Raw genomic sequence first — 16,898 nt, forward strand, 5'->3', positions numbered from 1 at the left:
GGTAATGATGCTATGGTGACTCTTTTTTTTTTTTTTTTTTTTTTTACGAGACAGGGTTTCTCTGTATTGCTTTGGAGGCTGTCTGTCCAGCTTAGCCTCGAACTCACAGGGATCCGTCTGCCTCTGCCTCCCAAGTGCTGGGATTACAGGCGTGCGCCACCACCGCCCAGCGCTATGGTGACTCTTGTACATAATACTTTTAGTGGTCATTTGCATTCAGCTTTGCTGAATATAGTAGGATTATGTTTTTAAAACTTCAGTGGTCTGTGATAAACAGTTTTCCCAAATGTTTTTTTTTTCAGTTTATTCTTTGTTAGCAATATATGTGAATTTTAGTTGTGCAGTCTTATTCAGGTTTGTGTGTGTGTGTATGTGTGTGTGTGTGTATTTAGTGGCAAATATTTTTGTAAGGATGATATGTTATTAAGCTATCCTCTTGAAGAAGTATGTTTCTGAAGACTGTTCCTTTAATCTAAAGCAGTGGTTCTCAGCCTTCCTAATGCTGTGACCCTTAAATACAATTCCTCATGTTATGTGACCCAACCATAAAATTGTTTTCATTACTACTTCATAACTGTAATTTTGATACTATTATGAATCGTAATATAAGTATCTGATATGCAGGACATCTGATATGCAACCCCTGTGAAAGGGTCATTAATCCCTCAAAGGGGTCATGACTCACAGGTTAGGTCTTACCTGCCTTTTTCTGTCACTTGTTTTTCGTAGGATATATACTTTATAGCACCCCTTTTCACTGTATATCTTAAGAAAACAAGTTTTTAATTTTAATATAATTCCATCTACTATTCTTTCAAAGTTTGTGACATTTGTATCTTGTGTCAAGTTGTGACTAATTGTCCTTTATTGTTGTTGTTGTTTTGTTTTGGATCCAGGATTTTTAGCTCAAGCTGTTCTCCTACTCCCTATGTACCAGAGGGCAGAGAGTAAGGAACTTGGTTTTATATACGCAAGGCTAGCAGTTTACCCAACTAAGATCATAGCCCCCTTGTATGTATTAACTTCTTTTAATGTTTGTTTTGTGTGCGTGTATATGACATCTTTGTGAGTGGGAATGAGAATGACATGCCCGTGGAAGTCCTGTGACAGCTTTCCAGAGTTGGATACTGTCTTCTACGTTGCTGAGATAAGGTTTTTGGTTGGTTCTGCTTTCTGCCAGCTATCTTGGGAGCTGCTTGGTCATGTCTTCTCTCTGCCTCCCACTTCCCCATATATGTGCACTGGCATTACAGAAGTTTGTGTTACTATATCCAGCTTTTGAAGGAGATTTTGGGTATCTGAACTCAGGTCATCAGGTTAACTACAAAACTAACGCTTTGCCCACTAGACCAGCCCCCATTCCATTTATTTACAATTGTGGAAGACTGCCATTTCCCCGTGATTCTGTAGTGTCACACAAGCATAAATCAGTGGCATATGTGCTCAGATGTACCATAGGACGAACTAGTGTCACGTTAGGATAAATCAGTGGCATATGTGTGCACATATACCAAATGATGAGCTAGGTAACAGCAAGTTTTTTAAACATTAAAAGCAAAAGCATCTATCTGAAAACATTCAGATTTTGCATGGATATGCTGATGAAATTATTTCAGTTTCCTGTTTCATATATTTGGTTTTTAGAAGATTATTTTTGCTATTTTAACAGGTTTTATTATGTATCTTAGAAACGTCTAGTATTGTCTTCAAATACCTATTTCTCCTTTGCTTCTATCATTCTGCTTACACACCTGTTAGGCCTTTACACTTTCACTATTTTCTACTCTTTTGTATGTTCAGTCTTAGCATTGATTTGGATTTCTCAGGTTTGGAATTTTACTTGATTTTATACTTGTTTTGATTAGTTTGCTTTGTAGCTTAAGTCTGCTTCCTCAAAGCTTGGATTACAGACCTGAGTCACCATGTGTAGCTCAATTTAGGATTTCCAGTTTCTTCTAAAAAATTTAGCATGCACGTATGCAGTATGAGTATTCCCGCTGTATGGACATGTATGTTTGCTCATTTTTACTATATGAACATGTATGTGTGTGCGTGTGGTGGCCCAAGGCTGACATCTGGTGTTGTCCGCTTCATTTGCCTCCTTTCTGTTAGCTTACCCTAAGGGTAAGTCTTTGCTTTCTGAACACTGAAATTACATCCTTCCAGGCTCTGGTGTGGGTGCTGGGGACCTCAGCTTCAATCCTCATTCTTGTGCCACAAGCACTATGTTGAGCTTTCTCCCCAGGCCCTATTGGTGAGCATTAATCATACAAGAAAAATACCTTTCATCCTAACATCATGATATCTACCATACATGTATTTATGTTCCTTGGCTAAATCTACTAGTATTACTCTCTGTTCATTCTTCAGTCATCCTACTGATCCCGTTCCTCAGTACAAGCAGTGTCACTACTTTTGTGGGGTTTTGCTTTTAAATACAGAGTTTGCATATGAGAGGTGTGTGTGTGTGTGTGTGTGTGTGTGTGTGTGTGTTTGTGTACATGTGTATGTGTATGGGCACACAGGTGCATAGCATGCAAAAGGAGGGCAGAAATCAGTTTTCTGTATCTACTCTGTAGATCCCAGGAGTTGAACTCAGGTTGTTAAGTTCAGCAGTAAGCACTTTTATTCACTGAGACATCTTGGTAGCCTCCCAATCTCATTTTTATGTTTGAATAAAACTCCTTGGTATACATATATATGCCACATTTCCTTTATCTGGTCATCTGTTGCTGGGCTTGTTTCATTATGTTGTTAATGTGACTGTGTTGCAGTAAACATGGATGTACAGATATATCTGTGATGTGCAGACATAGAACACCTTGGGTATATCCCAGGAGTTTGGTGTAGATCATGTGACCATCCTTAGTTTTTTGAGGAATTTCCATACTGATTGATTAATTCACACCCCTATAGCAATGGGTAAGGATCCCTACTCCTTTTAAGCATTTGCATTTCCGTAATGGCTAAAGATACTGAACACATTTTCATAAATCTATTGGCCATTTATATTTCTTTTGAGAGCTGTCTCTTCACCTCATTTGTTGGTTGGATGATTTGACAACGCATTCTTTGATTTCTTTGTATTTTGGATAATAATTCTTTGTCAGCTGACAAAGATTTTCTCTCATATGTAAGGCTCTCTCTTCATTCACTGCTGCCTTTGTTGTGCAGAGACTTTACTTGCTGCAATCTCAGTTGTCAGTTCTTGCTGTTGTGTCCCAAGCTATTCAGAAAGTCACTTCCTATCCTCATATCTTGGCATGAATCCCCTATAGTTTAGAAGTTTAGCTACATTAAATGTTTGATTTTTGTGCAGCATGAAAGATAGAGAGGTTTAGTTTTATCCTATAATGCACATTCCCAGCTTTTTATTGCTGTCTTTCCCCTGATGTACACTAGTAAGAACCTCTGTCAAAAATTTGATCACTTCCAGGTCCTCTGTTTTCTCACTGGCCTACATGTGGGTTTATGTGCCATTGTCAATACATAATTATTTTAATATCCAGATTGAAATTTCATTATCTAAATATTATAGGGACCTGTTTTTGTTAACTTTAGATGATCTAGTTTATTTTCTAATATACTGATTTTTTATTGTATGCCAGATATTTCATATGAAAAATTATAGAGAATAGAGAATTTGAAGTCTAACATGATGCTACCTTTACTCAGAGAGGAGTTATTTCCTCATCACAAAGGTGTCAAAGGATTGAAAAGTCTAGATTGTTTTATTCCCAATGGGAAATGAGATGCTTTTTCAGCTCAGTTTAGTGTAGTGAACTTGAGTTCTGTTCACGCTGCTGGTCTACTTGAGTTCAGTTCATGAGTCAGTCAACTTGAATTTTACCAGGGTTAGTCTTGCCTTAACAGTAACTACTCCTTAGCTACCAGTATGTTCTAAGCTTCACTGATTTTCCATGTATTATAATTTCCCCCTTTTTTGTCATTTCCCTTTTCAGACTTGACCCGTCCTTACCAGGGACAAAAGACAATTCTCAAAGAAGATTGTAGCTGTTTGAATTTTCTTTGTTCATGATCCTACAATTTGTTATCCTCTTAGATGTTGTCATTGTTTTTCAGAAATGTGTTTTGTGCTTAAAAACAAAATTGTTTAATGCCTAGTTCATTATGTGGTAACAAGTTACTGTGACATTTTTATGCTGAATTTTTCTTTAAAGTATTATTTAAAATGCTACAGTGCTTTTGGAGATCATCAGGCATGTTTTACTTGTGCATACTTGTATGTAGTTTCTTAGCATGGAGTTGGATATATATTCTTGATGGAAAGGCATATGAAGTGGTAATAGCTAAAACAGATGGATGTTACAGTGGAACTGTGTTTGGTTATAGTAGTTTCCTAGGAAAATTGACTTGTCAAGCAAGTTTTTGAAGTTTACCATTGTTTTGGCCGTCTATCTCTTCTAAAGGCAGGAAATAAATGATACTTCATGTGTAAATAACTATACCTACAGAACACTTACTGAATTTGCATAAATTTCTCTGCTTTTCTGAAATTATGCATCCTTGCTTAATTTTTAAAAATTCTTTATCTTAATTGGAGAGCATTTTCTGATGAATACACTGATGAGTAAGAACTAAATTGACAGAAGTTTTTTTGGATGATTTTCATTTAGATATCAGAAGACTGTTCTCTGTTCATCTTTTCAGAATCCAGAAATGATACCTGGTTGTCAATTGTTTCTTTTTTCCCATTTTTAAATTTACCAATCAGAGTTTTAAACTAAAGTTATCACGGATTCCATGCACTTCCAAGATAGGGATAACACCAACCTAAAGACTCAATTGTTTTCTGTCTTCACTGCTTACAGACAGGGAACACAGTCTCTTCAGCCTGGACCTGTGTAGAAGAATTTGGAGAAAATAAGCAGGTAAGAAAACATGTCTTAGGAATATTGTGTATATTTTGTTCTCAGAAAAACAGTTTTCAGCTAATCCTCTCCTGACCATATGAGGAAATGCTTAGAATTGTATAATAAAACCCTCTGTGATATTTTGCTTATAAGAGCTTATTAGCTATAGACTAGTTAAGGAAAAACATTTAAAGGTTAAATGGGTTTCCATATTTCAGATATTTTCCAGTCTTTGAATCTAACAATTTTCTGATATCTAAATTGAACTGCTAAGATTGTAAATAGTTTAAATCAGATACAGTTGAAAGTGAACACTATGTTTCAAATAGCTGATGTTTCTGAAGCTTTAGAATGAGATGTTTTTCTACATTATTAAAATAATATTTTGACTCTAAATTGTTTCCATAACAATTTACTGTGTGGTTTTCTCACCAGGGCACAAGAAAGAAACCTGTGGGTGGGGGAATGGGTGCAGCTTGAAGGTAGTTTATGAATTGCTAAAACTAATTTTTTGCATGTAAAGGAATCAGCCCATCTAATAATTCTTTGTCCTGAGTGGGTTACTTCACCATGATGTGCCTTAATTCAGCATTATCAAAGGGAGCAATGAGAGTACTTGCAATGCTTTTAGAAGGGTCTCCATTGTAACTGATCTCATATGGTTAGTTTTGGCATGTACTAAGTGATAGACAAGCATTATCTGAGATTATTAATGTCTATGACAAATATCTTTATTATTCTTCACACTTAAATTTTAGACTCTACATTTATCCTCACAGATTTTAGCAGATCTTAAATCTTACCTAAATTTCAAACACAGAGTGCTGTTTTAGAACTACCTCTTTTAACCCTAAAACTTGACTTAGAGTGATTGTGAGGATTGATTTACTGGCAAAAATGAAACCTGAGGAGAGTTGCTGTCTTTACCCAAGTCTAAGCCTTTTCTCTTCAGTCTGGCCCAGATATTTATCTGGTGAGCTCCATTCATGGTTCTTGCTTTGAGAGGCTGCTGTCTAGACAGTTGAGAAACTAACAGTAGAAAGAGCCTGTCATTACGATCTTTAGTACACAGGGAACAAATCGACATCTCACAATATGGTTTGTTTGGTCTTCTTGCTTCTTTAAAAGGAAAGCAGCTAGACTAATTTTAGTGTCAGTGGGCACTTTCTTTATATGTTGTCCTCGTTTTGTTTGTGCTAGTTTTGGTCTCTAGAGAGATTTATTGTGGTTCATGTTTTCTTATTATTTCAGATACTGGGGAGGTAGAGGCACAAAGGGATGAGAATCAAGCTCATCCCTGGAACACGTTAAAGGATAGCCTGGGATACATGAGACACTGGAAGGAAGGAAGGAAGGAAGGAAGGAAGGAAGGAAGGAAGGAAGGAAGGAAGGAAGATTTCTTTTAGAACATTCTCATGGTTGCTCTCCTCACTAGTGCAAATAAGGAAATATAGAGGGAGCTGCATGCATTGAGAACAGAAGTTGTGAAGATGGATAGGTGCAAGCCACAGCCAGGCATCTTAGAGAAAGCGCCATTGACTTGACCTTCTGCTCTTTTGAAATGGAGAACTTTGGAGATGTTTTCTTTCAAGTACTCTGCTTAAGGTTTCTTAAAAGAATGGCCAAATGGAAACAATACCTTCCTAGGAGTCAGGAGGTCTAAATTTTTAACTTGTATATCCATATACCCATGGATCTATGCCTTACCTAATTAACTGCCTTCTGTCTTTGTTATTCATATGAATTGGGATCATTTGAATTAACAACTTGTAAAGTTTCAGTCCATTCTGTACCTTTAATTTGGATTTAGATTAGTAAAAAGTTTATTAGCACCAATAGTCAAAAAGAAACCAATATTGATAAGCAAGAGGCTTAACATACATGAACAAAGATATTTACATATGTAATGCTTACATTATTAGTCATAAGGGATTCTAAATTAAAACACAGTGAAATACAGTATCACATTTATTGACATAGCTATACCTAAAAATACTAGGTCAGGTTTGGTGGTGCATACCTGATATCACAACATATGGAGGCAGAAATAGGAGGATGGGTACAAATTTGAGGCCAGACTTTTCTACAAGGTGAATTCCAGGCCAGCCAAAGCCATAGTAAGATGTAGTAGGCAGCACCCTCCACCCCCGTGTGTGTATACATATGCTGGCATACCAACTGTTGTAGAAGATGTGCTGTAATCAACTGGCAACTTCATGTTTTTATGTTTGAATACAGTGTGGTTACAGTAAAGAATTCTAGAGCACAATATCTCCCCAGAAACCCTATTCCCAGGTATTTACCCCAAAGGAAAAAGCATTTATATAAGAATGAGCATGGAGCATAGAACATATTTGTAAGAGATCAGTGTTAGAAAAGTTCACATATTCATCAATAGGTGATTGCATAAAAATCATGGTATATTCATGCAGCTGAGTGATGAAACTTAGCAATTAAATGGAAGAAATTGCTTAAATAGATAACATGAATCTTAGAAAGTATATTAAACAAAAGAAGCTAGAATAGCAAATATTTTAAAAAATAACAAAATCCAAAACTAGATGAATTAATCCATGGTGGTAGAAATCAGAAAGTGACTACAAATTGAAAAAAGACAGGTGATCTGATGGATTTTTAAAAAATCTGTTTAGTGTGGATTGCATAAACTTATATAACTGTCAAAATTCAGTAAATTAATACATTATAGAGTGTGTGCCTTTTACTGTTTGTAAATTGCACCTCAATTTTAAATATCAAGACAGCTGAATTACATGAAGTATAAAATTTAAACTCTGAAATTGTCTCTGTATCATTCATAAAAAAGAAAAAGTTTGGGTCTGAAACAGTGGGACTTAAGAGTTGAGGATGTACTCAAAGTGGGGAATAACTGGGATAGGGTTGGGGCCAGTATCTACATGCTTGGAATTTTAACTCATTTGTTAAGTTTTTCTTTTTCTGCTGTCTTCTATGATATGTAAAATATATCTAAGGAATATGCTTCTACTCCTAGGCTTATTTAGCTCTCTATTTTATTTTACATTTAATTTATTATCTTATTTGACATGTGTTCTATTTTCTAAGCACCCAGATGTTTTTCTGAATATACTTAAATTCACAGTGGTTTTTGGAATAGAATTTATTTATGAAGCGCTTGTGAAATTTTAACGAACATCTAGCTAAAGTCTTTTCACTTGCCCAATTCTTGGAGTAGTTTGGAGATTTTCTCATTATCTTACATAAATAAAGTTATGAGTCAACTTCTAATTTTGGACTTAATGTAGTTTTCTTTAAAAATGAGAAGAATATAGTAGGTGATCCATATTTGTTTAAAGATTTATGGTAAAGGGTTGCCAGAAATGCTGTTTTATACTCATAGCCAGCTAGCTATCTAGCTTGGTTTTCAATCTTCTTCTACCTTCTGAGTCCACATTTCATAAGTAGTCTGGCTCCATTACCTCTTGAATGGATGGAAACTCAAAAGAGAGCATGGTATCTCCTTGAAAACATTTCCTGTCTGCTGATGTCACTTTTAAACCATGTTGTTGATGACTGCATTAGTAAAATTTAAAGAGCTAGGTGAATTAGCAGTATGTGGCTACTAAGGGACTGTATTTGGATAACAGTCTGCAACAGGAAAGAATCAGAACTCTTAAAGGGCAATTTATTCATCAATACATAGAAAATCTAATGTTTCGGTTTATAGTCAATACTTTAACCCTTGGGTAAAGTAGAGTCTTTAAAATAAATCTAATGTTAGAAAAGCAAATGGTTTCAAAGTAATTTCAAAATTCAAAATATCCAGATATTTTGAACATTGTTTTGGGCATTTCAAAACATTTCTTAAAATAAGCTGCTTTATTGATGTGGTGCCATTTATAAAAATTAGTTTATAAAATTAATCTAATTAAAGTTTTACAGTGCTAGCAATTAAAACTATTTACAACTGATTTCATTTTTTATTTTTTCTTAAATAGGTCCTTTCTGATGTTGCTTGAGCTTATTCTCCTGCAGTTGGTCTCAGTCCTGTTCGTTAAACATTAAGTCCCATGACAACATTAAGTTGATGCTCATGTGTTAATAGGTCTCATAGTGAATGATACTGGAGGGGGAAAGCTTGACCTGTACATTAAATGACCCTATTCCATTTCTTCCATTCCATCAATACCACAACTTTTATACATGATCATTTTTACAGTTGCAGCCACCACTTTGACTTACACTAGATTAAAGAGCATAGTTGAGTTTTTGGAAAGTACAGGATCTACAAATTTGGTCAATAAAATACACACATACAGAATTACTATAATTAAGGAAGCAGGAAATTATTGGTACATAAGATGAATGTTTGTTTGAAATTAATATTTCAAATATAATTGTTTTAAAATTTGGTTAATTTTGGATATTTTTCTATACTATTAAGTTGATAATGGTTGTTGAAGTTCATTTGGTAGAGATGATTCATTTTCCTGTTTTGTGTTACCAGTGAGAATCTAATGTTAAATTGATGTGTTTGGTTATATGAGTGTTTGTGCCAGCCTTTAAATAATGAAATTTTGGACAGTTAGTTTGTACCAGAAGTCCAGGGGCAGTGTTTATGCTGGTTTGATGCCTAATTTAGTTTAAAAAAAATGAAACTGAATTTGCTGTTCTATTTTTCCCCTCATGATAAACTTGGTGTCAAAACCAAATTTAAAGAAGCTTCTTTGTTGATTAAAGAGAAATCAGAGGTTCTCTTTTTCTGCATTAGAAAGAAAAAGGTGCCCACGGATGCACTATAGTAACACCTTTGAAGCAGTGCTGTCAGTTAAGGAAAGAGTCCTGACTTGATGTAACTGTTAGTGTTTGCACTGCAGTGATTGTAATCCACCATCATTACAGTATCATCAGGTATCTAAATGTTAGAACATTATGTTAAAATGTGATTGTCGTCTGAATGTTTTGTCTCTTGAATTAAATTTGTGTCCACAAAGATGTGCAGCATAATTGTTCATATATTTATTTACAGACTACAATTTCCGTCGCAGCTCAATAAATAGTCTTTCCCCTGTTAGTGCTACCCTCTCTTCTGGGACTCCCAGCGTGCTTCCTTATACTTCAAGGCCTTACTCTTATCCAAGTTATCCCTTGTCACCAACAATATCACTTGCTAATGGCAGCCATGTTGGACAACGACTATATATCTCCAATCAGGCCTCATTCTTCTGAAGAAAGTCTGGATACATTAGTATAACATTTTCTTTGTATAAGGCATGGAAATTATAAGTACTGTTCTATTTTTGAATTGGGTTTGCACATTTGACTTTAAAAACTATATCTTAACATATTAAACATCAGTTATAATTCAGAATGACAAAAGTGGTAGAATTTGCAGAGATGCATTTAAAAGTTATTCGGTGACAGACTACTATTGTCTTTGTAAACTTGGGGGGTTTCTAATTCCTGAGTTTGAAGATTCAGTAGTTTATGTTTTTTTGTATAACATCTTTGTAAAGCATCATTTCACTAATATTGAAGTACATAGAGACAGTGTTTGTACTAGACTAGATTACCAAGGATCGCTATCTGTAGAGGAGTTCAGAACAGTTATGTAACCAGAGGCATCTAAATATTATGTAGAAAGAAATGATGAGACAAAAGAGATTAAGATGCAAATTTTTGGAAGTTGTAATAAAAAATCAGTTTACCATTGTGGTCCTTGAAAGTAACTAAATATTTTAGTTAATATTTGTTACACAAATAAATTACAATTTTGCTGTTAATATATTTAAGGTTTTTATAGTTATGATTCATTTATGCTTTGATATTCATTACATTGTTTTGGTAAGAAGTGTTAATGTTTTTTAAATGTTGAAATCATGTGTTGTTTAATTTTATACTTCAAATTTTTCACCATTAAATATATGATGCTACTAATGTGTGCTTTGTTTTTATTAGAATTCACACACACACACACAAATGTCTCTCATCTTTCAGAACAGTTTTACTTACCAGATTAACAGTTTCAGGGTCGTACGTACCATGTCTTCATGAGATCAAAGTGTCAGATATTGTAAAGAGAGTTGTAAAATAAAATCATTTTCAAGTGCTCGTAGAAATTTCCCCCCTTTTACTTAAGATCATTTTGACTTCGTCAGTTTATTAGCACAGATGGACAATTCTAATGATGGCTTTCATAGTTAATATCAGATCTTTTTAGATCTCATTAATACCTAGATATTAAAAATAACAAGTGTTGTAGTCGGGATTTGCATACATAGAATTCAAAATAGTTGCAAATAATTTTCCTTTCAGCTTAATTTGATTTTTCTAGGCGAAAGTTATAAGAAGAGTAAATTAATCTCAGTTTTTTTCAGTACTAAAGAAGGCTTATTTCCCCTAGAGCATGTGTATTACCTTTGCAGTTTGGTGCTTTAGATTTTCTGATCTAAAAGAGTATGGACATGAAATCTGCACTGCATATATTTCACAACACAGCTGTCACATATATGATAGGCTTTTGGGTGAAAATCATCTATTCAGAAAATATGCAGTGAATGTTTCCAGCTGCTATGAGACTGACTACCCTTGGGACACAGGTGACTCAGATTCTACGCCAGAAAAAGAGACACATTTAGTTTTTCTTTGTCACATTTAGTTTTTCATAGAAATACTTGTAATTGCCCAAATTATAAGTTATTATGAAGTTTCACTTTTAAAGAAGAAAGAAAAAAAACCTCAAACAATTTAGAGAATTACTAACCACATAAAATGTTTGAAGATCCATGGTTATGTAATGGTAAGTGCATAAACTTTGGTATCAAGTTTGACTATGATTTCTGCCAAAAACCTGTTCTTTGACAATGAACAGTTTTTAATCTATTTGAGTCTAGCTGAAGGCTCCTGTAGTCCTTACAATATTAAAGTTAAACACTGGTAAGTGTAAGAAGTCACACAGTAGCTGATCTTTTGGTGGTATATTTTATACTAGTGTATTTTTTTGCACATTTTTTTATCACTTCTCCCTTCAGTCACAATTGCAGCCGGCATTGCATTTATGTGAAACACTTCCTTTATGCAGTGGTATGATAATCTTGTTCATACTGTATGAGACTTTACTTGACTAGTTACATGCTGCCTTGATTTCTGTAGAGCAGGTTAATTATATGTGCCCCAAATTAAGGCTTCCTTAGTCACAAACTGTTGATAGGTACAGTATATCTCATTGGGCTAAGAAACAGTCCAAATGACAACCTTTGTGAGATACTACATGCATCTTTTTGCAAATTACTATTGCTAAATTTTGGGCCTATTACTATGGAGCTGTGATCTTCAGAAAGATGAAAACCTTAACTCTCAGCATGTGTTAGAGTGAGTAAGGCTGTAGCAATGATTCAAAGTTTAGAAGCCACAATAAAAGACTGGTAGCTAGTTTTTAAAAGAGCCCATTGGGCCAGAAAGAACCATCGGTTATATCAATATACAAATAATGACTATAATGTCATACGGAACAAAAAGCTAATGTCTAATTCAGATGTCTCCTGAATATCTAAAACTCAACATATCTATGACTTGGAGCCCATATCTTATGTCCTAAGCTAATTAATCTTATTGCCACTGATACCAACATGATCTGTTGGAATTTTTGTTGTTGCTGTGATAAAATACCTGAAAAAAAAACCTTAAAAAGGGAATGTGTTTTTTGACTCATGTTTTCAGAGCTTTCAATACAAATCCATGGTCACTTAGGTTCCTTGTTGGGTGGTGGGTAGTCAAAGCTGGTAATCTCAACAGCTGGAGTTAAGGAGAGGGGAGGGAGAGGGTATGAGGGTATGAGAATGATTATCACTCAGTACCCAATTAGGGAAAGTACAATGGAAAAAAGAGTAACAGTTGCTGCAGGCAGATATGGTGAAGGCTCAGCTGGCTTCTGGGAATTTCAAAGGTTCCACCTATGTCATTTAAAATGATCCAACTGACCATATGCATTCTGTCCATTCCTGTTTAAGAAAGAAGAAAGGAACCCAGCGCCACCACACACCCTGTTAAAAGCTTTATATAAACGCATACTCATAGGGCAGAAGTGCTTCTTTTCTGGACACCTCCAGCCCTGTGCTCTAATTGGGGCTCTGCCTATGTGCTGTGTGATTATGCCCTATCTGCTGCAATAGATCTTGTATATGGTGGAATGCAAACTTCTCATTCTGCAATTCCTTTCTTGATAGAGAAATGGTGTCTTAATGATGGTTTCTAATGCTGCACAAAACACCATGACTAAAAAGCAACTTGGGGAGGGAAGAGTTTCAGCGTACACTTCCACATCACAGTCCATCATCAAAGTAAAGGCTGGAAATCAAGGTAGGGATTGAGAAGAACAGAAGTAGAGACCATGGGAGGAATACTGCTTACTGGCTTGCTCACATTGCTCAACACGCCTTTTTACACAACTCAGGACAACCTGACCACGGGTGACACTGATTCCCACTCCCATGCCATGGGCTGGGACCACCATATCAATCATTACTCAAGAAATTTCCTATAGGCTTGCCCACAGGCCAGTCGGGGTGGGGAGCACTTTCCCAATTAAGGTTGCCTCTTTCCAATGGACTAACTTGTGAAATTGATAAACTTATCAGGGCCAATGGATTCACATGGAAGGGGAGCTAACAGCCAACCCAACAATGGTTTAAAAAGAATGGGACCTTCACAGATATGACATCTGAGTGTCATTTATTCATCTCCAAAGCTTCCCCCCCCATTACTAGCTTACATTGTCTTATATTAGAAGACTGAAGAATCAGCTTGTGAGTGACAAGACAGCATGACCCTCCTACCATCAGGCCTTCATATATATATACACCACCTGCCCAAGTCTTAAGTTCTAGATGTACCCTTGAATTTCAACACACCCGCATGGGTCTGATACTGCCAGTTTTAGCATATCTTGGTAAGGAGCCAGAGAGGATGAATGAGACTGGGTTCTAAAGGACTTTACGTGGCTAAAGTCTAATAGGTCAGTCTATGAGCACTCTTCAGTGATAGAAGATTTAATACCAAGGTGAGGATCACAGAAGATGGTGTGAATTTGCTATGAAGGTGGCCCCTTGGCAATTACCAAGGGGAAATGTGCAAAATAGGTGTGTGATAGGTAGCCAAGCCACAGGAGACTGTGGGGTGGGTGTGCTGGGACAGGGCAGTGATAGCAGACACCTGAACTGCTGCTGCTGCTGCTGCTACACAGCCATGGCTGCATAATCATTGCTTCTCAGTGACCCTTAAACCTCTGTTTCCCAGACACAAATAAGCTCGTAAGAATTAACATTAAGAGAGTGCTTTCTGGCCCTTGCCCTGTGCTTAAGGTGAGTGGGGTCCCTGTTATGAGCCCCAACTGGCTACATCCCCTGCTTCTGTCTCCCTGGGCGTTTTCTGCGCCTAGAGAGGACCTGCCCCGACCAGAAGGACCACCCTGAATCTGCCCACACCTCAGTCTTCAGAGCTTCCTGGTCCTTGCCCTGTGCTTAAGATGAGTGGGGTCCCTGCTATGAGCCCCAGCTCCCTACATCCCCCTGCTTCTGTCTCTCTGGGCGTTTTCTGAGCCTAGTGAGGACCTGTATCGACCAGAAGGATCACCCTGAGTCTGCCCACACCTCAGCCTTCAGTTCCTTTCAGTCCTTGCCCTGTGCTTAAGGTGAGTGGGGGTTTCTGCTCTGAGCCCCAACTCCCAACATACCCCCTGCTTCTGTCTCCCTGGGCATTCTCTGTACCAAGAGAGGACCCACCCCGCCCAGAAGGATCACCCTGAGTCTGCCCACACCTCAGTTTTCAGTGCCCTCCATTCTCTGCCCTGTGCTTGAGTCTTTAGTCCCCTCTGGTCTCCACCCTGTGCGTGAGAGTGTCACAGACCCACCTGCACCCACTGAAGTTGGCATTGCTTCTCTTCTTCTGTCATGTGAGTTCTGGGGATTGAACTCAGATGGTCAGACTTGGCAGCAGGTGCCTGGACCTAATGGTCATCTTGCCAGCCTAGGAATGGTTTTTAACTTATTTTTTTATGTTTCTTGTGATGCTCTGGGAGGCCAGAAGAGGGCATCAGATCCCCTGCTGCTGCAGTTATAGATGGTTGTTACTGCCATGTGATAGCAGGGAACTAAACCTGGGTTCTCTAGAAGAGCAGCAGGTTTGTTTAACTACTGAGTCATCTCTCCAGCTCCCTCGGGAGTTCTAAACAAAGCAAAACGAAATAACAAAAAAAAGAGACCCTGGTGTGTATGATTGTACAAAGGAAGGTTTCTTTTTTTGTTACAGTATCACGTACATATGTGTAGTTACTTAATGATGTTCTAGTTGTGCATTGTTCATATTTACTCTTGTACTCTTATTCCTCTCTCTCTCTCTCTCTCTCTCTCTCTCTCTCTCTCTCTCTCTCTCTCTCTCTCTCTCTCTCTCTCTCTCTCTCTCTCTCTCTCTCTCTGTTTGGTTGGTTAAGATGGTCTTGTGTAGCTTAGGCTAGCAAGAACTTCATGTGGCCAAGGATGGCTCTGGACTCTTCATCCTTCTGCCTCTTTCCTCCCAAGTGCTTGGATTACAAGCATATGCAGCTGTAATTAAGTGTATTTCCTCACAGAGAAGAACTCTGAGATCTGTGGTGCTACAGGTTGGACAGCTGATGTCTTTTATCCCTCCAGTCTCAAGTGTGCGTCTCACAAAGACCTTTGTCTAAACCCTCCACTCTATGAGGGATTTCTCAACCAAACCATGGCCAGAAGCCCTGAAACAAAGCTCAGAATAGGAAAATTGCCTTCATATATAAGTCTAGAATTTTAGATGCCCCAGTATGTCTGCCAAAAAGCCAGGAAGAAAGCTATGGTCTTTGTAACAGCATGTGCACATACCCCCCACTCACAATCAAAACAAGTAACGCATAACGTTACAATAATTTTTAAAATAAAAGATGAGAAGACAATGGCACAGATTCATGGCAGATGTCTGTGGAGGTCAGAGAGAGCACTGGATCCCCTGGAGCAGGAGGTACAGGCAACTGTGAGCTCTCAGATGTGGGTGCTGGACTTGGGTCCTTGGGAAGAACATGTGATTTAACTCCTGAGCCACCCCTCCTTTATCTTGGGGAGCATTTCACACCTCTATTTCATGGACCAACCTAAAACTCCACATTCTTATGAAGCCTTTGTTGGTGTTTGGTTCTTTCTGATGATTGCTGCGTTATCCTAAGGCTCACAAAACAAACAAACAAAAAAGCTTTTGGTCACGTGAGCATTCTCCTCAACAGTTTTCATTACATGGTTTAGATGCAACCTAATTAATTAAGGTATCAAGTTTGTGTTAAGTGGTCCTTGCTGGTTATGCCCATCACACCTGGAAATCACCTTTGCAGATGACAAACACCGCTGTAGCCTTTTACTCTCTGCTGTCCCTTGGCTTTAATCTTGGGTTGTTTTGCTTAGTATTGTCTTCTTTTGTTCTCTTGTTTTCCTTCTGAGATTTTGAACTTTGATAGAAGCAAAATTGCAAAATAAAGTCCCAAAATGGCAGGGACGAAATAGTTTCTGAATATGTGGCAAAGATCAAAGTGGGGTGGCCTTACATCTACTTTTGCCCACTTTAATCTACCAGTTTTTTGTTTTTAACTTTAACAGCACTTACAGAATATCCTGCTATAGAGATATGTTTCAAAAGTCACTCAGGCAAACCCTTTTGTATAGCAAATCTAAAATTTAGTCCCTCCTCTTTTTCCTGAATCATTTTTAATGTTTTCATATCTTAAAGTTTCTTAAGGTGTGTGTGTGTGTGTATTTAAGTGCATTTTAACAGAAAAGATTACTTGTCATGAAGTATTTTAATGGTTGTACTATTATTTACTCAAGAGGACCACAAAGTTCTCAAAGGGAGATTGTTGTTATTTTTCTTAAGATTAGAAATTGGAAGTTAGAAGAAGTGGAAGGTGAAACATGAGAGCGTGCACAGAACCGGGACCAGTGCGGAGAGAGACCGAAAGGGAGAGACAGAGAGATAGAGACAGAGACAGAGACG

The 16,898-nt window shown here is 37.2% G+C and overlaps 1 protein-coding gene across 4 annotated transcripts in view; it reads left to right on the forward strand.

The window, feature by feature from the left end:
- The window catches only part of Rbm46 (RNA binding motif protein 46), a 46,131-nt gene extending 35,413 nt beyond the window's left edge, over window positions 1-10,718 (forward strand). For 2 of the 4 annotated variants that reach the window (XM_040752595.1, XM_040752594.1), the window contains exon 5: window positions 9,880-10,718. In XM_040752595.1, the coding sequence (XP_040608529.1) occupies window positions 9,880-10,079 (200 nt within the window). In that variant the 3' untranslated portion in view covers window positions 10,080-10,718. Of the gene's footprint in view, window positions 1-4,832; window positions 4,893-8,848 lie in introns of all 4 variants that reach the window. The other 2 variants (XM_040752596.1, XM_040752597.1) reach the window with 2 other exon arrangements.
- The last annotated feature ends 6,180 nt before the right edge of the window (window positions 10,719-16,898 follow it).

The sequence above is a fragment of the Mesocricetus auratus genome, unplaced genomic scaffold (assembly GCF_017639785.1).
Source record: "Mesocricetus auratus isolate SY011 unplaced genomic scaffold, BCM_Maur_2.0 Super-Scaffold_100009, whole genome shotgun sequence".
NCBI classification, from domain to species: domain Eukaryota; kingdom Metazoa; phylum Chordata; class Mammalia; order Rodentia; family Cricetidae; genus Mesocricetus; species Mesocricetus auratus.